At 36.9% G+C, this 24,462-nt stretch overlaps 1 protein-coding gene across 1 annotated transcript in view; it reads left to right on the top strand.

Annotated features, from left to right (window-relative positions):
• The window catches only part of LRCH3 (leucine rich repeats and calponin homology domain containing 3), a gene marked incomplete at its 5' end in the record, with an annotated part of 64,641 nt that overhangs the window by 26,054 nt on the left and 14,125 nt on the right, over nucleotides 1-24,462 (top strand). The window contains 13 exons of the mRNA XM_082487221.1: nucleotides 3,140-3,284; nucleotides 4,806-4,932; nucleotides 5,703-5,808; nucleotides 5,994-6,130; nucleotides 7,111-7,220; nucleotides 11,507-11,600; nucleotides 12,482-12,602; nucleotides 15,135-15,283; nucleotides 18,097-18,173; nucleotides 20,918-21,013; nucleotides 21,447-21,498; nucleotides 22,140-22,280; nucleotides 23,545-23,592. Coding sequence (XP_082343347.1) covers nucleotides 3,140-3,284; nucleotides 4,806-4,932; nucleotides 5,703-5,808; nucleotides 5,994-6,130; nucleotides 7,111-7,220; nucleotides 11,507-11,600; nucleotides 12,482-12,602; nucleotides 15,135-15,283; nucleotides 18,097-18,173; nucleotides 20,918-21,013; nucleotides 21,447-21,498; nucleotides 22,140-22,280; nucleotides 23,545-23,592 — 1,403 coding nt within the window. The remainder of the gene's footprint in view (nucleotides 1-3,139; nucleotides 3,285-4,805; nucleotides 4,933-5,702; nucleotides 5,809-5,993; nucleotides 6,131-7,110; nucleotides 7,221-11,506; nucleotides 11,601-12,481; nucleotides 12,603-15,134; nucleotides 15,284-18,096; nucleotides 18,174-20,917; nucleotides 21,014-21,446; nucleotides 21,499-22,139; nucleotides 22,281-23,544; nucleotides 23,593-24,462) is intronic.

Below are 24,462 nucleotides of genomic sequence, written 5' to 3'. Positions count from 1 at the left end.
TCAATATGGAAGCTAAGTATTTTTTCTAAATTACTCTTGCTTGTTTCTTGTCAACTCTGAAATAATTTGCGTTCTTCTCACTTTCTTATATGGTAACAGAACTGTACTGTGAAACCTTATGGCAAATTGTAGGTATCACAGATAATTTCGGGGATTACAAATACTATGATTGGCAGCACTTATTAGAAATTTTTCAGGATACATCATTTTTATTTGTGTTGGGACAGTATGTTTGTTTGGAAATCACTCTTCTGTTACATTTTACAACAATGTTGGCACAGGAGAGATCCCACTGGAATGTTGCAATTTTCGACATCACATTGTTGCATAGTTTTAGCACTGTTACTCTGCTTTAAATCTGCTGCAGCTATACAACTTGGAGGAGAGGAGGGTTGGAGTTTACTGTCGTTTTCACTAAAACATTTATGAGAATTAAATTATGGAAGTAAAGCAGAAGAAACTCTCAGACAGACTAGTGTATTGCAGGAGATGGGTTGTGCAAAATAAGTGTCCATTGCATAAATTCCCTTGAAAATGTATGCTGTGTCCCTGCAGGATATACACAGATACTTTATTGACTCCTTTACTGTCTACATATTATTAAGCAGGTTCTGATCAGTCTGATTCATTTGCTGTTTCCACTTAGGCCGAAGTTTTGCAACTGCTTTAAAGCAGCAAAGGTATCCCTGCCACCAGAACAAGGGACACTGCTGCCTGCACCAGCATTTTTCCCTGGTGCTGCCATAGGGTTTATGGGGCTGTGTGGTGAGGTGATCAGAAAAACTTGTGTTTAATTCCAATCAGAGTTTCCCACAAACTCTGACAATATAAAGGGCCTGGGACAGGCAACAGAGGTAAGAAAATTTGGGGATTGGCAGTAGCAGGATCCATCACTGTGTTCTTTCTTTGCATTTGATGCGTTTATCTGATGTTTTATCTGGATTAGCATATGGTAAGATTAAGATGTTTATGGAAGCTGTGTTTAGGATTCTGTAAGTGCAGGGTTTATTTGCTCTTAGAAGAAAAGATAAAAAGATTGTGTTTCTCAAAAAAAAAAATAGAAAGAGGGGGACAAAGATCTCAAACTGTGTTCTGTCATAAGGCGATTTAACAATTCTAGGTATGCAATGCAGACAATGCTGACAACTTCTATTATTTTGTAGTTTTATCTCCCCCTGTTAGAGCTGGTTGAAAACATTCATTTAAAGCTGTTGTTATTTCAAAATCAAGTTCAGACAAATTTAACTGAGGTCACATTTGAGGCTGACACAAGCTGGGAAAAAACACTTAGTCCAACTTTCTTTATTTTTTAATTATTTTTTTTAATACTCCTTGCTAAACAGATAAGGAGTTTTCTTATGTTCCCTGTAATCTTTTTGTGTTGATGGATTAGAAGATTCTACGATTTTCATGTTTTCTTATCTGTGTGCATCCTGCATCATCTGCTGAGCCTTCATAACCATCATAGCCTCTGCTATAGTTAGCTTCAGTTGTACCTGTAGAATGGATAATGCAGTTCCTTCCCTCTTGAATAGTAAAGTACATCTGGAGGTTTTTCTCTACAGAGTTTTTCATAGTGCTTCTTTCTACTGAGATTTTTAATTACTGGTTATATATCAGTAGTTAGCTCATGGCTTGTTCTAAGCATTGAGGTAGACCTAGAGTCAGTTCCAGCTGCACTCAGAGTGACCTCTTTTCCTTGGTCAACCTGGAGCAGCATACATTGGAACTGGTAGGCAGGATATCTTTGAGGGCTTTTTTACTTTGGAAAAGTTTCCGTTTAAAAAAAAGTCAAGAGACACAAGACCTGTCTGCATTGGCAGTCTTCAAAAAGTGATCTGTATCGGATGGTTCCTTCATGGAATATAGATACAGAAATTACTGTGTCAGTTTCTTGTATATGTTGGGGTAAGAGTTTTTATCCTCTTATGCTGATGAGGAAAAATTGAAATTCAAAACAAATAAAGAAAATAGCAATTAAATTTGCCATTTTTTTTTAATCATTTGTGACACTGATTCAGGTTAGATGGGTTTTTACAATGAATGTCTGCTCTCCCTTAAAAATGCAAAGATGAAGCGTCAGTTTATTAAACAGGCAGTATCTCTATAGCAATACCCTGCTGACGCGAGGTGCTCTTGATGTGAGCATAACTCCTGTCAGAATTAAGAGCTGGGTGTGTTAGGAAGTGGGAGCTGTTAGTCTGTGTTTGTGAGAACTGTCCTTTGGCATTTATAAGCAAGAGCTTTCCTCGACCATTAAAGAAAGAACCCTTTGCGTTATTTATCACAGTGCAGCTTTTACTCTTGAAGGAGAGTAATACCGCTGGATGTTTTATACATATAGACTCATAATTGGAACTGGCTAGGGAAAAATATTGATTTAGTAGTAGTGTTGGTTAAGCTTTTGTCTCTTGCTAAGCAAGGAATGTGTGATCACAATGAAGCGGTAAACCTTACTGCTAGCAGCAAGCAGAGCATTTCTCTGCAGCTGGGAAAACCCTTTATTGAAAATCCTTCCATTGCCTGGTTGAGATTTCAGGCTTGGATTGGTATCTCTCTGAAGGAGGGAAAGCTTTGGCTAGAGTATAGAAGGTTTGTGCCTCATGTTTCTCCTGTTGGAGCTGTTATCTATAAATATGCCTGTATGTATATAAAGTCTATATTTTGGAACAGAAATTTGAAGCTGAGATTTCCATGTAGTAGAAATCACCTTAGCAGGGGGCTGGGAGAAAAGTACTTTCTTATTCTTTTCATTAGAGCATTGTGCATCCGATACCAACTCCATAATCTAAAGATGGCCCTGAAACAGTGATTTGAAGCTGGGCTTTCAGCATCTTAAACTGCTTCCTCTAAGCATAAGGCAGTTTGGGATATGAAAGCATGAATATTGCGTCTGGCTCTCTTTCTCATTGTGGCTGTAAGATTTAAAAAAAATGTTGATTTATTTTGTATGTGAAGTGAGAGTCACTTCATAATCTTGACAATTTTGCAGGCATGACAGCAAAATTGTTTCCTGTCCAACTGTTCCCACTGTGTGACAGTGAATATACAGACAATACTCATCCTCATGAAGTTTTAAGATAGCTTTACTGAATGCTTTTTTTTTTTTTTTTTTTTTTTTTTTTTTTTTTTTTTTCAGATTTGTCACGGAACAGACTGTCGGAGCTTCCAGCAGAAGCATGTCACTTTGTCTCCCTCGAGAGTCTTAATTTGTACCAGAACTGCATTCGATACATCCCAGAGGCTGTTTTGAACTTACAGTCTTTAACATTTCTAAATATCAGGTAACTTAGACATTTTTCTGTAGCATCAGTAGTCTAAGTTTATAAATTTTGTTGCATCCATAAGTAATGCTAACATTGTGTGTAATCATCACATTGTTACATTGTGTGTCATTGAATCAAAGCAACCTGAACCAGTCTTACCCACTCAGGTGGATCAGGGAACATGAGGATTAAGCAGCTGCTTGTAGAAGTGGAGTATGAAGAAGAAAGCTAATTCCAGCTTAAAGAGCTCAGCAAATAAATTCCAGTAGCATTCATGTGAAATACAGGCATGCAGACTGAAAAGAGAGGATAGTCTTTGGATAGGTTTTTGGATAGTCTTTACAATTCAGCTCTCAGCAGCTGAATAAGGCTTGTGCAATTTCCCTTTACCTTCACTGTGCGGGTGGCTTTTAAATATCTTTCTCAAGCATTACCACTTCTCTGCCAGCATTAAAAGCTAATTACTGCAACTTAGCCTGTTGATGAAATTCAACTGTGTACGGCATCCTCCATTTGTAGAAGGTCTTTTAAGAGGTGTGGAAAGTTCCTCATCACAAATTGGCAGTGATATCAATCAAGAAGAACTTCAGGCTATTTCCTTCTGGTGTTATATTTCTGCCAATTTAGTGTGCTTATGTTTCTTTATTTTTTTATTGAGGGTGAGAATTGTAGGAATAGGAAGTGAATCAGGTATGTGTTTCCTATTACTATGATCTCCAGTAGGTGCAGTCCAATTATTATACTTTTAAAAGCTACTGTTGAGTCACCTATTGCTCGGAACTTTTTTTTTTCTTTAATAGTAGAGAAATCTGGTTTCAAGTATGAAATAATACAGCAGCATATTTTGGTAAATGTCAACACCTGATCAAAGCCTTAGTTATGATCCTAATAACTAACTTTCTGATCATGCAGTTACTGCTTCTTACTATGTTTTATTTTTAAAGGGAATCTTTCTCATTTACAATCCATTCTTATCCTGCCCGATTCTCATCTGAGGTTACAGTCCAGTCATACAACCTCATACTTGCTTTAATAGTAGTTTATTATGAAATATTCAAGACTGTATTTTGGAATAGTGAAATATATCATACCAAGATTCTTGAGTCACGTGACTTACTGACTATTTAAAGTATATTTCTAATTGAGTAATTAATTACTTTCTCCATGGCATTTTGTATGTGCTGGCCTGCAATACTACCTATCAAACAGGCTTTTGCACTCTGTTCAAACATACTCATTTGTGACAGAGAGTGGCCAGTTACCAGAAGCACCTGAAAGGGCATGAAGATATCATATTCCCCAACACTGAGTTTGAACGCATCCGATCAGGCTTGGTACTTGATATTCAGAGTTTTGTCACACATAGATAAAGCAAGTAATGAAGAAAGACTTCATGGAACTGCTTTTACAGTAATTATACAAAAATATGTTGATCATCTAAATGGAGTGTGCTTTTTGTATGTGTCTTTCACTGCATTAAGATGTCAGGTGATTTCTCATTAGAGTTACGATGATTTTGTTTTCTTTCTGTCCAAAAAGTCGAAACCAGCTTTCAACGTTGCCGGTACACCTCTGTAGTCTGCCACTAAAGGTTTTGATAGCGAGTAATAATAAGTTGGTTTCAATACCTGAAGAAATTGGACAGCTCAGACAGCTGACAGAGCTTGTGAGTATACAGTTATTTTTTAACTATTACTACCCAGTCTTTAATTTTTAATTGATGTTTTTAATAGGTTCAGAGGTACTTCAGAAGAAATAACTTTTTTTTTTAAACTGATCAAAATAATGCAGTAATTAGGATGCTATCTGGGCATGTGCAAGATCAACATCCTGTTTCTCATTCTGCTGAGAACTTTGTAATTTTAAATTAGTCACTTGTATGCAATGGCAAGTTATTTAAATCTGCTGTTAGCCTTAGGAATATTTTTATCTGCCATAGTATCTCCAACTATGTTTTGACTTTGTATTAGAGGTGTTAGAAAAGAGTTTGAAATAGTCTAAGATTTTTAAAAAAAAGTTATGTGAGGGGAAGATGCCTTGCACTGGAGAGCAAATGATCCATGTCAATTTAACTAAGGGTCTTCCCTATTTTTGAAAGGAAGGCGGGATGGAATTAGAGCTCTTAGTGCATTTGTTTCTGGCAAAAAGCTTTTATGTAGCAAGTTGTGTTGTCTCAAATAATATGGAATAACTTGAATGAGATAACTTGAAATAAACTTCTACGTCTGAACGCTTAATCTTTTAAAGCTTTTACTTCCCCATGTATTTAAAATGAGAATAATACTTCACATGAGCAATGAGATTTAATGAATATAAGGATCTGAGCTGTTACGTAAATAGTTGTCTTTCTTTCAATCCCTAAATGAAGCGCTACATGTTTTAGTTTACAGAGGCTTACCAGTCAGTGGTAACTCATTCTTTACTCTTGCTTTGTAGGATGTGAGCTGTAATGAAATACAGACAATACCTCCACAGATTGGCAATTTGGAATCTTTGCGGGACCTAAATGTCAGAAGGAATAATTTGGTGCGTTTACCTGAAGGTGAGATAAAGACTGTCAGTTATAACAGCAGAAACTCCAAACACTTCTTTATTTTCAATGCCTTTTTCTTCCCCTGAGAGCTAGAAGCAGCGTACTTAATTATTTTATAGAACACTTTTTTTATACTCTTGCTTTTTTTATACTCTTTTAATCTGCTGAATTATATGTTTATTTTCTATCTCCAGAGCTTGCTGAGTTGCCATTGATTCGATTAGATTTCTCCTGCAATAAAATAACAACAATACCAGTTTGTTATAGGAACCTCAGACATCTTCAGACCATCATGTTAGAGAACAATCCTCTCCAGTCACCCCCTGCACAGGTAAACTGCAGCTAGAAATCCAGATGACTAGTTCAAATAAAAAAGGGCAGAACAAAGTTACAAGCTGAAGGTTTATATTACAAACTTTATTTAAGAATGAGAGGGCTTTAACTTGTATTGTTTAAAAGTGCTAAACATACAGCACAGCTTAAAAAATCCCTTTTTCTTCTCTTGCTTTACTGTGTTAGTAATCTCAACTATGGGATATTACTAAGAATTCCACTGTTAGTATTGTACTGAGGTTAGATGAACATTTCTGATTTCAGCATAGGAGAGAGGAAGCTCTGTTAGGCAAGACTGGTTCTGGTTTTGTGCCACTCAAATGTCGAAACTTTGACTGAAGCCTCAGTGCTGCTGTGTGCTGGTTCACTTTGCAGCAGAGTGCTCAAATTGGCCTTTGAGCTAGGAACTGCAATATGGTTAGTGACTAATTTGATTTTTAATGTGGGTATATAAGCCCTTGAGTATTAGAGGTTCTACTGTGAACTGCTGCTTCTGAGTCAAGAGTGGCACTTGCTAAGACCTGTAGTTTCAGTAGGGTGTTGCCTCCCTTTTGAAAGCAAAGACAGCTGTTGCTTGCTTTATTCACTTTAAATTTGAGCTTGCTTTGGCAGTCTGCCACTGCCATTCAAAGCTGGGCATGGGTGGGATGCATCTGTTCTGATGCCAAGAGTATAAATTTCTAGTACTTGTAAATACTTATGTCTTGTTTGCTTGATGAAATTTCAGCATCCAGCTGACAAAGTTGCATGCAGACCAGATGTACTTGGAGGATAGCTTCCATTTGTCTATCAGAGGCTTCCTGTGATGCTCTGCTATAGCTGTTTCTCTAAAATGCAGTGAGATTAGAAGAAAAGATGCATTGGTTGACATAAATGTGCTCATTTATTACTGTCAACTACAGGTTAAATGTCTGTAGAGTACTTTCAAAATGTATTGTCAAATTATACTTATGTAATTTAAAATTTATTTTTTTAAAGATATGTATAAAAGGAAAAATTCACATATTTAAATACCTGAACATAGAAGCATGCAAGATAGCTCCAGACTTGCCTGATTATGATAGAAGACCCATGGGATTTGGATCTTGGTAAGTTTGGCACAATCAAAGTTCCTAGTTTTGATAACATTCAGGAAAATTTTGTCAGTCTGAGTTGTTTTTTTTTTTAAATAGATCCGAGGATTGTTCTTTGGTAAGTGCGTTGATGGAGGTGGCTTTGAAGAATATAATTTGTGTTACCTCATGCATTTTAACAAGGTACCACTATATAAGAAGCAAGGACCAGTTCAGAAGAAAACCTGGGTGATATCATAAGGAAGTCAGTGTTAGAGCTGATATACAGTGAGAAGAGAGTTTTGGTATCTTCATAGTATAGGGGGCATGCTCTTGTGTTGTTAACGTGTGTGTTCGGTTTATAAGATCTTAATATTTCCACATACTTTCTAAAGTATATCCCTGCTGTGATTTTTAACCTTTTGTACAGAATTTTATAACTGCTGTGCTCACACTGCAGGTGTAAATGCTGATCTCCACCCCATTAGTAAACTGTTGTTTTTGGCAAGCATTCACTTGGCACTATTGCTTAGCATTGTAACACAAATATTGGAACAGTCAGCCGTATCAGCTGCTAAATTAAGATGTCTAGAGAAAAGCAGGAGTTAAGATTTATTTCTGTTACATGATATAGAAGAATGAGAGTCAATGAAGTATGAAACTAAATATAAATAAAAATTACCGCAGTCATCTTGGAAGGTGGTAATAAGGTGTGGAGGAATAAGTTGCTAAAGTACTGCTGTCTTAGCAGCAATAAAACACAAATCAGAGGGCCTCACAATACATCATCATGAGTCAGATGTGTGAAGAAGAATTTGCATGAGGGACTGACAGAGTGATTCCTCATCAGCACTAGATGTCTTAAACTGGTTTTCTACATGAGGTCAACATATAAGCGTTTTATGAGTGTTACTCAGTTTCCTAGAGTATAAGCTGTTGCAGAAGGTTTCTGCATAATACTGGGGATACTGTCTTGGTACTGAAGAGGTTCTAAATGATAAAATGTCATGATCTGTTTATTGCTAGCATAGTTTGCTTATTGTTTAAAAGAAATTCCAACAAAATCAGTGGATTATGGGTTTACTGATTTATTGTTGCCTGTAGTTGTATGTTACTATGGAAGCTTTCATTAATTGCTTTTTTGAAATGAGAAGAATACATGTATTTTAATCATAGCTTGGAAAGATGAGTGTAAAAACAAGCACAGAACTGGTTGAGGATGCTTTCTCTAGAGTTGCTTCCAGATTCAGCCATATGAGCTTCAGCTGGCTTTCCTTTACCTGTATTTCCATCTCCAAGAGGAGATAAGATTTGTTGATAGAATTATTTGTTGTTACTGTTCTGTTTAGGACATCCAATGTTGCAGGTGATTCCTTCTCTCTTCATGCACCTATGGAAGAACTGTCCATGGATCTGAGTACATGTTAGGAGAAAAAGGTAGAATGATCCAAGAGAGGACTGCAAATTATTGTATTATTCTAGAATTTAGGATGAGAGAAATAAAAACATTCAAGTACAATATAGTTAATATTTCCAGACAAGTCACAGAGGTTTATGTTTTTATCTTCAAATGTGACCAATAGAAATAAGATATCAGTCAGTACACCTAGGCTTTGTTACTGTTTTATCTGATGAGCAAGGTGAAATACCGTGGAGGTTAAGAATATGAAACTGAGTGGTAGAGGTTCGTAAAGTTTAAGGAAGTTTGAGTTGTCCTGCGAGTTCTCTGTTGATCAAATATTTTTGAATAACAAAGTTGTTAATACTGCTAATAAAACAAGGTACTCTGAAACATTATGGCAGAAAGTGTGATTTGGAGGTCCTAGTGCAGCTAATTGTTTTAGCCTTGTCAGATTATATCAGTTTTACCAGAGTGAAATCTTGTATGTTACAGTCCTTTTCTAAATATAAGATATGTGAAATTTATGGTGCAGCAAGTTTTGATTTGCTGCAGCCAGTCTCATTTGCAACACTGCAATTCACAGCAGCTGGGTTTGGTGCTGGAGAGAATGTGATTGAGAAGAGGCAGAACTATCAAAGCTTGTAGGAGTTCTTTTGGCACTGAGGCAGACTGGTAGAGTCTGGAGTTAGAAGGTTTAAAATATGAAGTACTCATGCATGAACCACTGTAGTGGATATTCTGGGACTCAGGCAACTGTTCTTTCTTACAGGAGGTAAAAATACATGTTTTAGTGTGGCTTTGGAGCTGCATCTTTGAAATGTTACCAAGTATTTTCTTTCCTTTGGCTGTTGGCCTTACCAGGCATTTAGCTTCTTGTCCTTTGATTTCAAGTCTTACATAGCTCCCCAGATAAGTTGTAGTTGCCCAAAATACTCTGATCTATCCAAATGCCTAATTGTTGTTCCTTTTAGTCTGTTAGTCAGGGAGGAATAAAAATCTTAAGTCTCATCTGATTTCAGGATGGCTGCTCTATGATTACAAACGTGTAAATGTGCAGCAATGAATAGTTGGTTTAGATGTGGGAGGTGGGGAGATAGAAAGCAGCTTTCATGGTAAAAAGGAGAAGAGTCCTGGGAACAGCGATTATGAATTTTTGAGCTTCCAGATAACCTTAGTGTTAGATGTATAACTTTTCAAAATCTATAATTGAAAAGGAAGGCTAAAAGAAGAAAATTCATATCAAATTACTTCTCTGTTTTAGAGATGTAGCCAATAGTAACTTTGATGCTGTTCAGTTTGGAATAATTGTTCAAATTACAACAGGGTTCTCAAGACATTTGGAAAATATTGGTGCCTGTAAAATGCACTTACACTGCAGATGGATTCTAATTTCCTCTGAATCATGTTTTAAATCGAGTATTTAAGTACTGTGAACTATAAGCATAAGTATGGTTCTGTTGTCAGTGATGCAAGTTAATACTTCTTTAACTGCACTGGGTGATTTCATAGTCTTTCTTTTTTCTTCCCCACCCAAAAGAAAGGAGTTGTTTTTCCTTTCCCCTTATTTCTTGCTAGGGGTTTATTATGCAGGTGATCTTTCTGTTAAAATACAGGGGCCATAAAGGTGGAACTCTTTTGAGTTAATCAAAACTCCGTGCTGGTACAAGAGCTTGTCTTCTGGTGTACATTTGCAGAATCTAGATCTGCATAGAAGCAGATATGCAGCCTAATGTTTCTCGTCTGTAGCCCTTCATCCCTCTTCTTAGTTTTCTGCTATTTTATGTCTATCTGAAAATTAAAATACCCCAGGGTAATAGTCTGTCACCATGCTACAAAGTCCCATGCACACACATGGTGCTGCATAAATAGTAATAATAATAATAATGGTAATGTGAAAATAAGTACTTCCTGAAAGAGGGATTTTAGTGGGAGCAACAACTTGAGAGAAATACCAGTGAGAAAATGATCTGCAATTTAGTTATGATGGGGTGAAGCAATTAGCTTCCTGAAATTCGTTCTTCCTTGTGTATTATGTAGTAATTACTGCTGCAGTTCTCCCTGGGGCATCGAGTGCCAGTAGGACAGTTGAGCCATTGTGAAATGCCATCTGCAGTGGATCAGACAAGTCCCATTGTCTCTTTTACTGTAGCTATCTGCAGCAGTTGCCAAACTTGACATCTGTGGTGGCTGTACTGCTGAATTACATAGTTTCTGAGCCCAGAAATTTAGAGAAGAACTGTATGGCTGTTTGGTTATGTGTATTGTAACACTAGGCACATGTCTAATGCCTTTGTCTAGACATGTCATTGGCAAAGTTAGGCTCTGTAGATGAAAACTGTACTTCTATATTTTTTCTATTATGAATTATTTGAAATACTGTCCAGCTTACCAAACAGTTTCTTAGGTAGGTAATTATGATACAGAAGATAATTATGTAACTCATTCTGCATAGATTTGCATAGAAGCAGCATATTCTGGTATACGTAAATTTTTAGTAATTTTGCATGGGTTTATGCTTGCTTACAAAAAAGTTTGTGGGACAGTGTTTTTCAACCGAGACATACGAGTAGAGGAAAATGAAAGTTTGACTTTTTAAAGAGTGAGATTAGAGACTGCTTTGCAGGTTTCTTTCTCATAATTTCTGCTTGGGAAATGTTTGAAGTATGGATATATACTTTGGATCAGATTAGCTCTTAAAACACCAGGCAGTGGCAGGTGGACAACTGACTGATGAGTATGTAGTTATAAGCACGTCCCTCTTTTTCTATGTGGCAAATGCAGTATGATGCTTTCTAATATGCTGAGCTTGTGAACACACGGCAAGTGTGCTTGGTAGCGTTGTTCTGCTTTTTGTTCTGTAATAGCTGAGAAGCTTTTGGTGGTGTTTATATTACAGTAACTAAAACTGTGTGTTTGACAGCCATGAGGAACTCTATTCCGGCCGGCCGTATGGAGCACTTGATTCTGGCTTCAATAGTGTGGACAGTGGAGACAAAAGGTGGTCAGGGAATGAAGTAAGTGTTGCAGCTTTATTTTTGTTGAGTGCAGTATTGTACAAGAACATAATAATAAGTATACATCTGGATGTACATTCAATAGGTAACATATATGCTATTGTGAAGGTTGCCTTGATCCAAAATTATTTATTGTTTTATTGGAGACAAACAAGCATCATTTTATATGGGATTGACACAAAGTTGGAAGTAATAAAAGAAATGTATAAAACAGTACGTGACAGATGAATTTACTGGAGCATAAAAGATGAGAAAAAAGGGTATTCCTCATTTTTACAAAAGTTTGTAACTATCATATTACAGTGTTGAGTCAACTGCAATTATTCATGAGTAGTTGTTTCACTAAAATAAATCTGAACATGAAAATTAAGCTTTAAAAATAAGATGGAAATTTCACCTTCTTTCTTTGTAGCTTGTTTCAAATGTTAAAAATAGAACCTTTGCCATTTCAAAGCAGGAAAATGGCATCTCTTCACAAGGAGACTGTCAATTATTCTCCCGGGAGGAAGCTCCCTTTTCCTCTTGGGACAGCTAGAAAAGGCAGTAGCCAAGACCTAAGGTGTTTCAGTGAGCTATGTTCTGTACACCTGCTTGCATTCTTAGCTTGGTTTTTGAGAGGGTTCTGGGAGTTTCCATCGTGGGATGTTTTCAAGCACTTGTAGATACTGCAAGCAAAACTGTAGGCAAGCTGTTTTTTTAAGAAAGCTTAAATATATGCTTTTTTAGAAACAATACTCGATAGCTGTATTTTGCTTTAAGTTAGTGTTTTGTGGGTGCAAAACAGGACAGTTGAAGTAAAAACATGAATCAAAAGGTAGTAGCTTACAAAATTATATTTCCAAAGAAAATTGTTTCTTGACTTCACTGTTTGCTTTCTAAAGCCAACAGATGAGTTCTCAGATCTCCCTTTACGTGTGGCAGAGATCACTAAAGAACAGAGACTGCGAAGAGAAAGTCAGTATCAAGAAAACCGAGGGAGCACGGTCGTAACTAATGGTGGAGGTAAATAGTGATCTTTGGCTAATAAATATTTATTGTCATAATTATTAAAATTGCAGAATATTTGCTATAAATAGTATGTTGTCTAAAGAGGAAAAGGAGAAACGTCTAGGTGGAATTACACAAAAACACAGTTGTGTAAACAGTGTAAAAACACTGTTATATTAAGGATGTTAGATGGCAAAATCAAATAGCAGCAGAATTAGGATTATCAGGGAAAGGTTGTCAGCCTCTGCATATGTGCTATGTTAAAGTTTCCAAATGCTTCAGACAGTATTTTTGAATCTTGAATTCGGCACAAGGAGTTCTGCTGCTTGAGGTACTGGGGAAAATTTACAGCAGTAGTACGCTGTCAGTGCTGTTGCTGACTGCTGTCAGAGTGGGATAACCAATTTTGTGAGGGAATTTCACGTTTCCAAGTAGCAAAAGTGCCTCATTCGCCAGTCTTGGGTTTTAATCCAAACACGCAATCTAGGAGAGACTGGCATTTCTGAGTGACATTGCTTTTTTGCACCTTCTCAATTTGTCCTGCGGTCTTACAAGTAGCACCCTCGTGTTTGTTCGAGACGTGATAGCACTTCCCATGTTTCTTAATATCCACAGTCCTTCTCAATTTTAACTTCCAATAATCTGCTGCTACCACTGGCTCACAGTTCAGTCCTTTTGTTTATATGTCCAATTTTAGCTTTCTTCCAGGTTTGCTTTTTTCAGTCATTCCCTCTTCTCCATTTTTTGTGCTACTGATTATTAGATCTCATCCTCATATACTTTGATTAATTTTTATTTTTTGTCAGCTGCTCCCTGTTTTCCATTTCCCCTAATGGGTTCAGTTCATATTCAATATCTGAGTGTCACTCATTCCCAGATAGTTTTAATCTTCTGTGCCCAACTCCCACTTTCTCTTCTTTCTTCCCACCTCATCCCCCCCACTTCATCTTTTACCATCCTCTTTTCTTGCACTTATTCTCTGTCACAATGTTTTGCTTTATTTCCCACCTTCTAGAAATACTGAAACTTTTTGATTGACTCTCACTCTTTTACACATTAACAGACAAAATATTCAGTTCAAACAGTTAAATTCCAGCCAAGTTAGAAGAATTGAAGACATGGTATTATGGGAAGCTGTGAGCAGCCTTAATAACAGGTTGTGCTGCCAGCTCTGCCTCTAAGACTAACTTTATTTTGTTCTTTGGGTTTTGTACACTAGGGATTTCAAAACGCCTCACTAGTCTTTTAAGATAGAGCACAGTCAGTTCATGAGTAAGAGTATCTGAGAGGGGCACAAGCCATAGCATGGGGCTGTCTGATTCAGGAGATCCTTTCCAATTTTGTGTTCCTAACACAGATACAAAGGTCTTTCACTGTCTACTGTATCATTATTATTATTTAAGTTTGAAAAGCAAGGCTGGAAGGAAGGCGGGGGGGTGGGTGTTTTGGTTTGGTTTGGTGGTTTTTTTTTTTTAAGATTTGAAACTGAGATGGAGATTTAATGAAGCCAAAGTATATAGGAATGCTGTTTTGGATGGTTATAGTAGTAGAGGAGGTGGCTTTGGTAGGAACAGTTGCTAGATTGTGTGGTGAGGCAAAGAGAACTCTGTTTTAGACAAGCAGGAAAGGGGCGGGGGAGTAGAAAAAAATGTCTGCAAGAGAGTCTGGAGTAAGTTTGGGGAGAGTTTTAAGAAAAAGAAAGCTCTGGTGCTCAGAAAAGGAGCTTATGCTTTCCCCTGCATCCCCAGCACAGTATTTTTCTCCAGGGTAGTTTGCTCAGTGTCATGACTCTCAGAATCCTGGGCAGAATGTGTAAAAGCAGTGACAAGTGAAAAAATTGCCCTACATAATATCACCAACACAAGGGAAAATCAATGCCAGCCAAACTGTGCTGTTTCTTGCTCTCATTTCAGTGGTTCCTAATTTCTTTTTTCATTCCTTCTTTCAAAATAAAACTGCAGATGCTTTTGTATTGTTTTAGAGGGGTTTTGTTGCTCTCTGTGCTGTCCTTCATTATTTCCACATACACTTTTTATATTTATTGCATTTGCATCCAGATAACTTGGACATGCTGCCCTTTGTTTTGTTGTAGTAGTAGTAAAAATAGTAGACATATATGTCCTATCCATTCTAATATTTCTGACAGATTAATTAGAAACAAGAAAAAATATTCAAAATGTACACAAATCATTGTACAGTCTTGGTGTCAGTTGATAGATTTTGATAGATAGTTTTTGGTATTGAAAAAAAAAATCATGGTATTTAATTTACTTTTTCAGTCACTGCAGAAGTATCTGCAGCCAGCTATTTAAAACTGTGTGCTTGACGCATGTTTCTCATTGCTATTTAAAAACCATTAGTTTTATCATTACTTCAAAATCTTATATTTAACAAATGTTAGTGGGCCAGGCAAAATTCAAGGCTGAGCTCTCCCAGACAGAAGAAAAACAGTAGGGCCTTAGTTTCTGACATAGCTTTTGTGTTGGTTTTTTTCCTCTCTTGTTGGTTATCTAATTATGTGTATTTTCTTTGTGTATGTGTGTCAAGTGGAACATGATCTCGATCAGATCGACTATATTGATAGCTGTGCCACAGAAGAGGAGGAGGAAGAGGTGAGGCAACCCAAGTGCATGGACTCAGACAGCCTCAGCTCACAATTCATGGCATATATTGACCAGCGGCGAATCTCTAATGAGGTGGTGCTTTTACTTAAATTAGATAAATTTATATGCCCCAGGAAAGCCTTTGTGGTGGTATTAATGCTTCTTGTCCTCAGAGGTTTTCTTTGTGTTTGTTTTGGTGTTTGTTTGTTTTTTTAAGTTTTGTTGTTGTTTTTTTTAATATTGCAATTGATTTGGGGGAAGACCACAGTGCTGTGCTTTGTGAAGTGTCAGAGCTGGAGTGTTAAGCTGCTCCCGAGTGGGAGTGAGACCCTTTAGGATATGTGAAATAAGTCTAAGGCAGCCACACTGTTTTCCTGTCATGTGGGTTCTTGCAAGCTTGTGCTTTAGGCATATGTGAAGTAAATGTTTTTTTGAACAGAGTGCTCTCTTCAGAAAACACTGAAGTTGATGCTTCCAACTAGTAATGTTGATATCTAGAAAATTGTTAACTTTTACTTGGTAGTACTGAATATATACCAGCTTTCTCGAGGGAAAAATGCTGATTGTGTAAAGATTTAGTACAGGAATTTTGCAGCTCCATTAATTTGGCTGTTCATGTTGATTATAAGTTATTTGCCAGGAAACTTAGTGTCTTGAGTACCAATTTTAAGTTTAGACTAACTTACACATTCAGCCGTTTCAGAAAGCCTACTATTTGCAGCAAACTATTTTCTCTCTTACTGTTGAGCAAGGCTTGAACCCACTGGTACAGACTTGGTTATGTATATAGTCACCTTTCTGAACAAAACCCATCATCTGTAGTTTCAGATAAACCTGACGTGAAGCTGTTCTCAGTCAGTAAAAGTATATGGTTAAATGAACAATAAGTAAAATTCTTGGTAGAGAAGGTTAGAAGGTTTTTACAAATACCTAGGAGCTGACATGAGTAGCTCTGGACATGGCCTTGTTTTCTCCTCTCACAGAAAAAAAGGCAGTGGCGGGGGGGGAGCAAAACTAGCCTCTCTGTTTTCTTTTCCCAACAAGTCTGAACAGTATCTTTTTCATTTTTATTCTCAAATATCTTTCTGTTTGAGCTGGCATGTAATACTTGCACTGGAATGCTGCATTTTAGAAATCTCAGTAACAGTAACGGCAGTGTAATTCCTGAGAGTCAGGATGTGTGCACACATCTCCCCACAACATATGGATGAAGTTTGTTTTCACATATTTTTGACAGCATTCACAATATACTATGCTAATAATAGCTGCTTTAATTGATTGCTTACTGTATCCAAATGATGTTCTGGTGCAGAGAGGGGCAATGATTCCAGTGAAGTTACTGTCACTTTTATTTAGCTAATGACATTTCATAGCTTTCTAGCTGCACAAGGATTAGTGTGCGCTTTAATAAAATTCACTAGAGTTGCTCTGACATGGTATGAATGCCAAAACTGGAAGATGCCATTGTTCCAGTTGTAGCAGCCAGCCACTGCTGTGAACACATGGGGAAAACTGTTCCCTGATAAGCCATTTGGATGGAACACTTCTGGAAAGTGTCCTCAGAAATTGGACCTATAGAAGCAGGTTTTCAGCCACATAATGTTTCCTTCTGTGTTCTGTCAGTCTTAATTAATACCTATGTACTCAGCTACACAGTTCAGTGGGTTATTGTACATACTACATGAATAATCTGTCTGAGAAAATCTTTGTGTTTGCCATGCTTAAGTGGTACCTATTGTGCTGTGATTCAAATGTATCCTTTCAAAGTTTTTTGTGTTTTGAAGCAGAAAGGTATTTATTTGCTCTTTGAGGAAAGAAGAAAAAAAAGAAAGAAGAAGAAGAAAAAAAAAAACAAAACAAAAAACAAAAAAAAAAAACCACAAAAACCGAACATGGATCTTTAGTATTCAAGTAGGAGCCTGGTCCATATTTTGTCCACTTTATAGTACTGTTTACTGTGTTTAAAATCAGTGACACAGATATCTGAAAGTGCATTCATTTTGCAAATCTCATAAATTCAATATCAAGTCACAAAAGCTGATGCCGCTTGAAGCACAGACACAAGAGAAAAACTGAGTAAAGTCACCTATTGGCAATACAACCCAAAGGCTCTTTGCTATAGATAGTGAAAAACAAAAAAGCTATTCATAGGGATCTATCTGTTCACAACAATTAAACTTAAACTGTTTGCTTATAACTGAAGTAGTAATTTCTCTATAAAGACAATCCAAAATACTCTACTACTTAGGAAGGCTAACTGCATGCAATATAGCAACATACATGCAGGCATTAGTGAAAATTTGCAAATTAATCTTGAAAAGTTTCCATTTTCCTACATTAATGGGTATCAGTAAAAATTTTAAAATAGTGCCAAGGGCAGTGTGTCTCTGTTCCCAATGGGATAGATTATTTCATAGCTCAAATTAAGCCTAAGATGTTCTCATTCATCCCATGTTTTGCTTTCTTATTCCCTCTGTGTCTTTGTGGCATTATAAGAGAGCATCAGGTATTGTATCCTGTATTTCTGAGAGTCCAAACTGCATTGCTATACACTTGTATTATGCATTCTTCGGACCTTAACTCTACGTTTCTTGTAAGTGATGTTAACTATTTCTTACCTAAATTTATTTCTCTGCATGATTCTTCATAGTGGAGGTTTTTAAACTCTTAAATTTATCGATAGGCATATTTAATCTTGAAACTAAAGCTTCTTTAAATCGTAAGAAAAAAAAAATACGTGAGCTTGCCTAGTTGGAAGTGAACATCCCTGAGTTGTGTTTTGTGGTTCTTTGTCGGATATTTTGAATACCAGTAGTTACAAATGTTGCTCTATGAAGAGATTCTTTGACATTAATGTGCAGTATTCGGAACAAGTTGCTAATAGTCTTCTGTGTTGTTTTGCTTAGGGATCACCAGTAAAGCCTGTCTCCATCAGAGAATTTCAGAAAACAGAGTATACAAGACGATATTCACATCAAAACAGGTAAGAATATGTGGTAACGGTAATTTTCTCCAAAGTTTCATGATGAATGCAGAGCACTCGTTTACTGAATGTGTTTAGAAAATGACATTGTTTTCTGTTGCTTCACCAGATATGTGCATGGCGCTTTATTTGTAAGTTATTGCTCCAGATTAGGAATTTATATTCTAATAATGGCAGTGACCAAAAGGCTTGGCTGTTCTAGACCAATGCTCAACTTTAAATTGGTTGGTTAAAGAAATCGACAAATTAAAGCATATACTTTTAAACTGATTTAATATCTGCTTTACATGATTTAATTTGTGCTTTGATTAAATAGTTGACTTAGACTACATAAAGAACAGAAGGATAAATGTACTGCTGGTTTAGGGGAAGCATAAAGAGAGTTGCTATGGAGTATCTGATGTGCTATGAGGTCACATTCTTGGTGGACTCTTGGTACTTGTAGTACTGTAGGCGTTTAGTTTAATTGAAAATGCGCTTTTCTGTGCCATAATCATGAACTTAGATCAGGAGAAGAAAGGTTAGAATGGGAGTAAATGCTGAAAACAGGTTGCTTAGTTTAATGAAGTAGACTTTTTGAATTATAACCATACTCTTTAATGATTACTTGAGTTATTGGAGGGAATGCTTATCCATAAAATATGGGTTGGAGTTAGACAGGATATAAATGAGGTGGTTAGGTTTGAGAAGAGACTTTTGGCTGTCTAGTTAAAAGAACAGAAGACAAGCAAATTTATAGCTTCTTGCTAATGGAACTAAGATCAAAACTGATAGAACCTTTAATATGCCTTTGATGCATTTCAGTATTCCGTGGAGTGAAAGTGAATGTGCAAGGACTTAGCAGAAAAGCAGCACAATTGTACTAGGAATACTAAAAAAAAAAAAAAACCAAACAAAAACAAACTGCTAGCCATAAGTATGTCATTACTTATGCTGTCAGTAGAAATTAATTTTTAATGGCATTCTAAAATGGTATTGCAAGAGAAAATTAAATCAAGAACAGCGTGTAAATTTTTTCCAGAGTTATGGCAACATTTTAATAGGCATTTTGAAATGTGCAGATACAGTAGCTGTACTGATATAAAGGAGAGTAACTCCTTCAGCATATATCAGCATTCGTTATCATGTAGTGTCTACAGGTAAGACATAAAATAATACAGCGGTCTGATGTGTTCTCCCCAAAGAAAGTGAGTGCTCTCGGTTTGAAAGACTAATTTGTTTGTTTGTTTATTTTTCTATTTGAACATTTGTGGTCAACATGGAAATAACTAGACCTTAAAAACACTGGATTCCATGACATGCCTGAAGGAAATAAGAGAAGGCTAGTTAGCTAGGGAAGACCTGCAGTTTACATAGGCAGATTTTAATGATAAAGGAAATTGTAGTTCACTAGGGTGCCCAGTGTTTTCAGAATTTAACTTAAGGATGGCAGCAGATCTTCATGTGGAAGTAGTTAATCAAAAATCTAAATGAATTGTAGCTTCTTCATATTATGCTGCAACAGAGTGAAATTCTTAATGAGGCACTAAAACCAGGTCATATGGTTATTGCCTTCAAAATTGTGTAAAAACAGCTGTATTTCAATGAGTAATTTCTTATATTTTAAGCTTGTATTAGTCAAGTATTTCATTTGTGGCAGCCACAAGCTATAAACTGCTTCCACAATAATTCTGTGCAAATGCCTTGGCAGGCAGCCTCTTTTTTTTTCTTCAGCATGCTGAAGCCTTTAAAACTCTTAAGAATTGGATGTAATGCAGACTTCATCTCAAGAGTACTTACGTCAGTTGATTCAATTCAGTAAATACAGTTTGTGGCTCTGGCCAGACTGTGGTGCATTTCTGATGCAGCAAAGCTGTGTGTACTCTGGTCTGAATATGCTTCTTGGCACTCGGTTGAAACCAGTCATGTCCGTTGAAAACAGCACAGAAATGGATTTGTCGTGTGCATCAGCGCTAATTTAAGTAACAGAGGAGACCTGTAGCGTACGGGTCTTCCACATCTCTTAAGCTTCTCTGTGTAGAAGAGGTAGTAAGTCTACACACAGGCATCATGACTGACATTTTTTGGAAATCCATCAGTAAGTGTCTGTCTATTCCATAGCTGCCTCAGGAGTCCAGGGTGCAGAGTCTAGGCTGTCAAGAGTAAGCTACTCAATTTCCATCTACTTTCTTTCAAGGAAGGAACGTGGCAGGAAACATGCTGTAGGCTGTGGACCTTGGGAATTCTTTCAGTGCTAGCAGCTGTCTTCTACCAAAGAACTTGCTGCAAAATTTTTTTTTTATTTTGGATATGATGGATAAGAGACAGATCGGTTATTGTTTCCCTTGTCACTTTGATGGCTTGTATACTGACAGAAAATCATCACTTGATTGGTGAAGTGAGTAGATTTGTTCTGAAAATATCAGAGGATGCTAGAAACTAATTCTGTTCTTTCCAGAGCAGAATAAGGGCTACAATAACCAGAACATAGTCTTAAGAGAGAGATTCTATCTTTGTATATTTTTAAATCATTGTTAATTAAGCAGGTTATATTTATTTGATTATGAACTGCAGTGTTTGTGTTCTGACTTGGTATCACAACATGATTTCTTTAGTCATCCTAAGTTTCACCTTTGTGGTTATCTGAAGTTAATTGTCTAGGCAATTACTCTTACAAAACTGTTGTAATTTAGAGGATAATTCATCTGACAGTAGTTTATATGCACTAGTGGCCAATCCCTGTTCCACCTGGTGTTTACCCACAGGGATGCTGATGAATTACGAAGACCTGAAACTCTAAATTTGATGCAGGACAGAGAACATCACCAAGTACAAAGGAGTTATGTGGACAGGACAGAGAGGTAGGGAAAAGAAACGTATTGTTTCTACTGCTGATTTTATTTAAATTTTCCCCCCTAAATAACCATAGTAACCAGATCCTCTAAATGAGGATCATCTGAAAAGTTCATAGCTTGATTACTTAACCAGCTTTTAGAGAATGGGTATCAAGTATTAGTTATCTCAATGTAATAGGCCAAACATACAATCCCACTGATACATCTTGAGCTGCAAAAGAATTTTATTGCAATTCTGGAGGAGAGAGAAATGATTGCACAAAATCTGCCATACACAATGAATTAAATTGTCACTGCAGCCCCTGGTTTAACAGCTTAGCTTAGTAAACAGTTACTGTTCTAGATTTCATGAGATACTTGTGTGTTGCTGACAACTCATGTATGAGAAATTGTTTGGACTTAAGACAAAAAGTATATTCTCTGTTCTTCCATTTGTCAGGGCCACGGCTGATTCACCTTACTTTCTCTCTCTATCAAGTCACCACAGTCAGGTAACTCTACTGTTTTATTCTTATCATAGAATCATTTAAGTTGGAAAAGACGTTTAAGATCATTGAGTCCAACCATAAACGTAACACTGCCAAGTCCACCACTAAACCATGTCCCTAAGCACCACATCTTTGTGTTTTTTAAATACCTCCAGATATGGTGACTCAACCATTTCCCTGGGCAGCCTGTTCCAATGCTTGGTGTAACCCTTTCAGTGAAGAAATGTTTCCTAATATCCAGTCTAAACCTCCCCTGTCACAACTTCAGGCTGTTTCCTCTTGTCTTGTTACTTGGGAGAAGAAACCAACCCCCCACCTTCCTACAACCTCCTTTCAAGTAGTTGTAGAGTGATAAGGTCTCCCCTCAGCCTCCTTTTCTCCAGACTAAACAACCCCTGTTTCCTCAGCCGCTCCTCACAGGAATTGCTCTCTAGAGCCTTCACTAGCTTCTTTGCTAATCTTTGGACACGCTCCAGCACCTCAATCTTTTTCATGTAGTGAGGGGCTCAAAACTCAACACAGTATTCAAGGTGATGCAAAACCAAACTTATGTTAGCTATAAGGTATGGACTGTTTCTCCATAACCCATCTGTTTTACCCTGTGTAGTTCTGTCTTTACAGCCTGGTGCACTGTTTTGTTCCAGGTGACTAATATAGATCCTGAGCTGCACCGCAGGCACATAGAGCGTACCCGTCGGGAGGCACAGCTAGCAGCACTTCAGTATGAGGAGGAGAGGATGAGAACAAAACAGATCCAGAGAGAAGCTGTGCTTGACTTTGTTAAGGTATCTCCTTTTAGTACCTACTTGATACCTTGTATTTTCTGAATCCCTTAACGAAAATCAGTTGCCAAGATCGTTAATACTTGTACGTTTCACTCTTGGGCGTGCATGGCACTTTATAAAGAAAATGGACAAATAGCATTTAATTCCCTTCAGTGTTGATGTTGCAGCTTAACATAGAGAAAATGAGAAGTGGGGAGAAAGACAGAAAAGATTTACTCAAAATGTTGTTGTCTTAAAGAATTCTGGTTTTACGTAGTCTGCCTAATTCAATTTTTCATTTACATAGATGTGACAGGATTGGTATTAAGAACGAAGGGGTCTTTATTTGAGAAGATGTAGAGGTAATTTAATTTTGAAGACAAATTTAGCAGAGAAGAAAGCAATCATACACACAGGAAGATAATGTTGCCTGATCTATTTTAGTCTTTTGTGATGCATAAATAAGTTGCCTCCAGGCAAAGCATGGGTGCAAATATATGGTACATCAGATACTCCATGGGCACTGGGTCTTCATATTCACTGCAGTGAAAGAGAAAGTGAAATAGTCTGTTGCTTAACATTCAAACTTGTTTATATGCCAGTAGTCTTAAATTTGTTGTACTGTTTACTGCTGTGGGTGACCTACCCAAATCTCACCATCACAAATTTAATAAATGTTACAGTTAATGCTATGGGCTTAGGATGGTTTGCAGAGAGGAAAAGAATTCTATATTGCATTTATGTAATGTATAAAGTTAGTTTCAGGCAGCTAAAACCCTTTTTCTAAACTAGGCTTTTCATTAGAACCAACTAATCTCAGGCCCCTGGCAATGTTTTCTAGCAAAGCTGCTTTTATTAAAGATTCAGCTCAGTCTTTCGGTTAAAGACTTCAGATATTTAGGCTGCATTTTATTCATTGATGAGCCTTTTGGGGGTTTTCATTTGGTGTTTTTTTTTCTTCTATTGCCTTTGTTATTCTTGAGCACCTTATTCTCAGCAATTAAATTCCTCCCCTTGGGTTTTATTTTGGGTCTATTATGCATCTTTAATATACAAAAACAATTCGGGTTTTTTGGTTTTGTATGGAATAAAGGCTGGTTTTGTAGTAATGTCAGTTAAGTTTCAGCTCACTGGGAACTTAAAATTTCCCCCATGCATGTTTTATTTAACAGCTAAGACTTCTTGTGTTTTAAAACACTTCTAAGTTATGCTGGTTTCTTCTGAGTTTTAGTTTCTCTGTCACGTTCTCTTAAATTGGTCTTTCATTTTTCCTTTTTCTCTATAGCAAAAGGCATCCTTAAGTCCTCAGAAGCAAAGTCCTCTGGATAGTGAGGTAAGAGTCCAATAAGAATATTACTAGGGATGTCAGCACCTGAAATCTTAGCTCCCTCCATCAGAGATATTTTCCTGATTGTGGAGAACTCTTCAGGACTGGGTTATAGCATAGTTTTTTCAGACTTCTTAAGCCTTGGGTTGGGGTTTTTTGGCTTATGGGACCAGTCTAATATTTCGTTCTGTTCATGTATATTGTCTGTCCGAGTGTGCTGTTTTATTGTATGTTTTTTATGTTCTATACAGAAAATACATTTCATACTCCATTTTAAGATGCTCCTTGTGAGCAGTACAGTTTACTTTCTAACGGGAGTATTCAGACAAGTTATTGTGTTGCAGTCATCCTTAGTTGATCTGTTTTCTCCCAGTTTCCTATCATTAGATCACCAGTTACCTCAGAAAGATTAATCATTAGAATTTTGAGGGCTATCAGAAAAATAAATAAATACAGTTTTATTCTAGTGTAGTTTTAGAATCAAAACCAGTAAGTCAGTAGGGAACACAAATCATGCAAGGCTCAGTCTTATAGAATATACAGAGCTGAGCAATGTTCATCCTCTGCGTCAGATTTCTGCAGTGATAGCTCCCACTGCTTGCTATCTCCACTTTCCTCCAGAGAAAGATAATTTACTTGGCAGTGTTAAGTAGATCAAAACTTTTAATAATATAATGAATATAAATAGTTCTTTAACAGCATTTTCCAACTAACTCTTTTTTGTTAGAAAATTACCGAAACATGGAGTAGTTTAAATAGTTTTTGCTCCTTTTCCTTCTTAATGTTCTTCTGTTCTTAATTTATTCTTTTAAAGGCTCCTTTGTTCTACCACAGTAAGAACTGTGAATAAATAGTTGCCTGTATTTGCTTGAGACA

The sequence above is a fragment of the Vanellus vanellus genome (assembly GCF_965231255.1).
Source record: "Vanellus vanellus genome assembly, chromosome: 8".
Taxonomy (NCBI): Eukaryota; Metazoa; Chordata; class Aves; order Charadriiformes; family Charadriidae; genus Vanellus; species Vanellus vanellus.
The sequence above is the reverse complement of the archived record's forward strand: the minus strand, read 5'-3'. Positions and strand labels throughout refer to the sequence as shown.